Source organism: Calliphora vicina, chromosome 1, assembly GCF_958450345.1.
Source record: "Calliphora vicina chromosome 1, idCalVici1.1, whole genome shotgun sequence".
Classification (NCBI taxonomy): Eukaryota; Metazoa; Arthropoda; class Insecta; order Diptera; family Calliphoridae; genus Calliphora; species Calliphora vicina.
Window position 1 is genome coordinate 84,450,430 of NC_088780.1, and position 1,434 is coordinate 84,451,863.

A 1,434-nucleotide genomic window follows, 5' to 3' on the forward strand; every position below is an offset into this window, starting at 1 on the left:
ATTTTTTCTGAAACTACGCCTAACTGTCCAGGCTTTTAAATTATATTAAATTCTCTGCCCAGCTGAGCCCAGCTAATAACTTTATGTCCATTTGAACTGACAAAATCCATTTTTTTTTTGCACTTCCAATATAAAAACTAATATCAAAGCCACTTCCACAAATAATTCAAATTTAAATTTAACCAAAACATATCAATAAATACCTGAACTTGATGGTTGCATAATTAGATTTGTTAAATTTTTTAAATTACCTATCACAAATAGTATTTATTTGCGTAATTTTTTATTTTTTTTTAATCAATTTTTTTGGTTTTTTTCTCACAATATGTAATTTCAACACGTGACTATAAAAATATCTTTTAATATTTTACATTAATTTTTTGCCTGCTGACGTAGAATTTTGTTCTCTTTAAGCTGGCACTTTCAGTTTTCACGATACTTGAAATTTGTATTTTCAATTAATCCGCAAAATTAGTATGTTTGGCCCCTCTGTGAGTCGGAGGGATTCTGAACCAATTTTGATCCAGAGATCCTTGCCTTCTCCTTTGTCCCTAGAGCGTCCTCGTTCAATCGTCCAGTCCTCTGTACCAAGTTCCTTGTTCTGACGCTTTATAAGTGTTAGCGTGGATTCGTCCTCCAAAAGGGGAGGAGGGACCCACACTCTCACCGTCGTACGAAAAGGTACTTGATCCAGTGGGACGATTTCGATTCTTGCGTTGGGCCAGAGTTCGCCAACTCCTCGGATACAGTTACTGAGAAAGCCTAGAGCCTTCTCGTTACCGCACCCGATGATCTTGACACCCTTTAACCATTTGGCGCCGTCGAATGCTGTGAAGGAATCATCCTCACTGCATGCGAGTTCGTCCACTAGTGCCCGCAAGATCTTCTCCTCCAGAAGCAGCCATCTGTCCGTAGTCATTTTCCCATCAGGTTGACTACGATCTATCTAGCAGTTTATACCTCTACCATAGGTAAGAAAAAGACACTGCCGCTCCACTGGAGTCAGACGCAGACCAGGATGCCGCTCAATGTGAGACAGACGCATCCTGGATTTGAGTTTTTACCAAAAACATTCGGACTGACAGAACCAGATTGTAATTTCCAGCCGCCCTTAACATAGGGAACAGACGCTAGAAGGTACGGTTATGTTGCCTAGGTAACCCAAACCACAGTCCCGGACCGACATCAGAATATGCAGACAGAGGAAATTGGTAGCCGCCCTAACTAAGGGAACAGGCGCTACCAAGTTGAGGTCGTGATCGCTAGGCGACCGAAGATGGTCATTTACCCCACAGCCGCTCTTAACATAGAGGACAGACGCTGCGAGGTATGGGGAGGGTAGTTCTTAGATCACATCCTTAGGATGCTTAAGCCCCTGCACCGTGCCCGAAGACTCAAGGTGACTACCCGCAGCAGGGGTTCATAAAAATCAAT

The 1,434-nt window shown here is 42.4% G+C and overlaps 1 protein-coding gene across 1 annotated transcript; it reads right to left on the reverse strand.

Annotated features, from left to right (window-relative positions):
* Positions 1-454: 454 nt before the first annotated feature.
* On the reverse strand, positions 455-919 carry LOC135951183 (uncharacterized). Its single transcript, XM_065500783.1, has one exon. It carries the CDS (start codon positions 917-919, stop codon positions 455-457), a length of 465 nt encoding a protein of 154 aa, XP_065356855.1.
* Positions 920-1,434: the final 515 nt, after the last annotated feature.

What these genes read in the sequence shown, in the direction of transcription:
- LOC135951183 (XM_065500783.1), bottom strand. Translation starts at nt 919, where the DNA reads ATGACTACGGACAGATGGCTGCTTCTGGAGGAGAAGATCTTGCGGGCA.